This window comes from Dermacentor albipictus, chromosome 8, assembly GCF_038994185.2.
Source record: "Dermacentor albipictus isolate Rhodes 1998 colony chromosome 8, USDA_Dalb.pri_finalv2, whole genome shotgun sequence".
In the NCBI taxonomy this organism is placed as follows: domain Eukaryota; kingdom Metazoa; phylum Arthropoda; class Arachnida; order Ixodida; family Ixodidae; genus Dermacentor; species Dermacentor albipictus.
In genome coordinates, this window is record NC_091828.1 from 36,045,332 (window position 1) to 36,048,662 (window position 3,331).

Below are 3,331 nucleotides of genomic sequence, written 5' to 3' on the forward strand. Positions count from 1 at the left end.
ATGAAGCTGTCTACACTCCTCACTGCAGCCGTCCTTGGGCTCTACGTTACGGGGGCCGCCGACGCCCTGTTCCTGACCAGCTTGGCCCTGCTCCCGATCACTGCGATCACAAGTCTCGGCGGCATCGCCGGTCTCAAGCTCGCACTCGCAATGACGATCCTCGGCATGCTCGGCTGGTGGAACGTGAGTCGCTACGGTGTTGGCCTGCGAGCCGGCATAGAAAGCAGCAAGCTGCCCGATGGCTTGGTGCCGCTTCCCAAGCCCAAGAGCATTTTCTCCGGACCGACGATCTCGATCCCTATTGCTGCGTTGCCGTACTTCCTCGGGGGCCGCGTCCAGAGGCCGCTCAGCATCCGGCTGCCTGTCAAGGACTTCGTCATGCTCGTGAACGCCACCACCCAATTCGATACGGCCAAGGTCAATTTCTCGACGCGGGGCTCGGCGAGCGTCAAGGGAATTAAGGGATCCGCACTTCACGCCTCTGGAACGCTGAGGAGCCCCTTGCTCAACGTGGAGTCTCAGCAGAAGGCAACCTTGCGCGTAAGTAGCCACGTCAGTTGTTCCTACATGTCCTGATTTCTTTGTATCTGCGTTAACAGTTTCTATAGTTAACGTACTGTAAAGCAGCCGCCTGGCTGTTTCCTTATGACGCTGTCTTGGCTTCTACACATTCAAGCGTCTATGACTATAATGAATACGTGGTGTGTTCCCTCCTTTTGGTCTAGTGTTAGCATTTGCGTGCCCACAATGATTTCCTTTCGATACTCAAAAGCAGCCTTCACTTGCTGAAGGCCAGTGAATGATAAATTTCGGTGAAATGTTTGGAGGCAACGTTTCACTTGCTTAAGCAGTTATAGATGATCTAATTGAAAGCATCGCTTATTCAGTGGTATGCACCGCACGAAGTTATTCTGAAGCCTAACTTCCTGTTTTTCCCGTATTTTCGCAGGGCCGACGCAGCATCGAAGGAGACCCGCAGGTGATCAAGGACGCTGTCAACCTGGTGCACGAGTTGGATAGGGACCGCTGTATACTGCGGCTTTCGTGCGAGGTCAGTGCGGACGCCTCCAGCTACGGTCCATACGGCCGCCGCGTCGCGTCCTTCATGCGCAGTCTCGAACCCATAGGCAGAGACTTGGCCTTCGTCGACTTCGAGAAAGCCTACAGGCAAGGCAGGTCCTACGGCATGCCTGGCTGCACCCAGACGTACTCTTCATGCAAGGTGGACCTCAAGGCGCTGGTGGCCTTTGTGCAGTCATCTTGATCTGCGATGCATATGAAGATGCATCAAGATATTATCTTGATCTGCTACCTGTATCTGCTGATACCTGTACCTGTTATACCTGTACCGTATCTGTATCCGTATCTGTATACCTGTACCGTATCTGTACCCTACCTGATACCTGTATCTGTACCTGTACCAGCACCTGTATACCTGTACCTGTTAGACCTGCTACCTGTATCACCTGCTACCTGTACCGTATAGACACCTGTATCTGTACCTGATCTGCTACCTGCTACCTCAAGATGTATGAAGATATCACCTTGATCTGCTACCTGTGATATGCAAATAGTGTATATATTCTCTGTAAATAGTCCGAAATAAAAATTTAGCAAAATCACATCTTGTCTGGCAGTGTGTCGATGTAGCCTATCAGTCTCTTCGACTTGTTGCTCTCGACCTCGCGTGCAACTCGCGTCTTCGTATGCCCATCACAATCACGTGACCCATAATAAGGTAGAGAGTATGGGTCACGTCGTAGTGGCGGACTCCGGATTGATTTTTACACCATGGCTCTCTTACCGCGGATGTAGCGCGGTGGCGAGTGCATCCGCGACCTTGAGCCTGTGTACCATAGCGGCAAAGCTCCCACGGGAGTTTTAATTAACGCGGTTCTGCTTCTGCGCGGTTCTACATTAAAATCAAGTAGCATTGGCCAAGCCCACAGGTATTTTTCGCTCAGAAGTAGTTTCCACATGGGAGAGCACTCGTACGCTTTTCTTTATTCTTAAGGAGCTCTGGTTTGGTGAGGAAATAAAATCATCCGCGGACATCATATGCTGCCGTGACCATCTCAGACAAACTTCTCAGTCATCTGCGGTATATGGCGCTCATAAGCAGACCACGAATTCATCTTTTTCTCAATCTTCCATTTTGAAATGAAGCATTCACCTCACCCGTTTCGAAACTGCAGGCGTCTTGCATCGCCATCATATGCAATATTCCCATCAACGGCTGCTGTTGGCCGATATCTAAAGTCAGTCACAAAAGGGGGGGGTCTGGATCAGTGTGCTCCTTCCTTCTGTTTTTGTGTATATTTATTGACGCAGTTAACTCAACCGGCTATAACAGCCGAAAGCCTGTGTTTCAAATGTCGATAAGAGTTACGTATTTCTGGAATAAGCCGTCTACGCACGATCGCCCCCAGTACGAATGAAACATCGGCCACACGGCTTACCTGTGTCGTAGCCACTGGGTTTCGTTATTTTTGTTAGTTTCTAACACTCCCATAGCCTGGAACTACGTTAAACTTAACGTCAGACCACACGTACGTTTACATTCGAGAGAGGGCGTCACCTGGTGGCTCGTGGCTACACGCCTTCCAAGACATCGATATTTACTGAGCTAGTGATAGCACTTTACAATGCGCAATTTGCATGTGGATGTACTATCCATCGGTCAGGCTGACGCAGGACAAGGTAAGTCCGCAACTCGTAACACAGCCCGACAAAAGCACGTGAGCACCAGCACGCACTCCAGCCACATCGTGCAAGTGTAGCTGCGGTTACGGCTGCCGAAATGAGGCCGCTCGTTGTATTGCCTCTGAAAAAAAAAAGTTTGTCTAGTGACTCGAGTTCGATGCATATATGCCCCATATATGCATTCATAGGGAGCAGAGTTGCGCGTACCTTTTCTTTTCGGATAGATGCGAAGAGCGCCCCCTTTGGAACAGGGTGGTGGGTAGCGCCATGAATCATTTTTTTATTATATTGCCCCAATGTCCTACCTATGTGAAAAGAAAATCATGATAAATTCCCATAACCAAACTTTCCTGAACCCCTACTGTGAACTTTGTTTGTGGTCACCTATGTTGTTTGTCGTTTCCCTACTTTTCCACCAATGTTCTAGTCGCCTCTTACCGCGGTGAAGCTACTTAGACCGTGCCTCTTACTAATCTCTATTGCGGACACGTTTACTTTCCCCATGCTCTCGCTGAACCCAATGGCTTTAAGGAGGCCAGAGGTGCCTGAATCGACTGCTGGGCAGATATCTTCACATTCTAATAAAACATGCTCCATCGTTTCTGCCGCAGTTTAGCCGCAGCAAGCG

The 3,331-nt window shown here is 49.9% G+C and overlaps 1 protein-coding gene across 1 annotated transcript; it reads left to right on the plus strand.

Annotated features, from left to right (window-relative positions):
* LOC135901495 (uncharacterized) lies at positions 1–1,264 on the plus strand. Its single transcript, XM_065431288.2, has 2 exons — positions 1–540; positions 950–1,264. The coding sequence occupies exons 1-2, from the start codon at positions 1–3 to the stop codon at positions 1,262–1,264; spliced, it is 855 nt and encodes a 284-aa protein (XP_065287360.2).
* Positions 1,265–3,331: the final 2,067 nt, after the last annotated feature.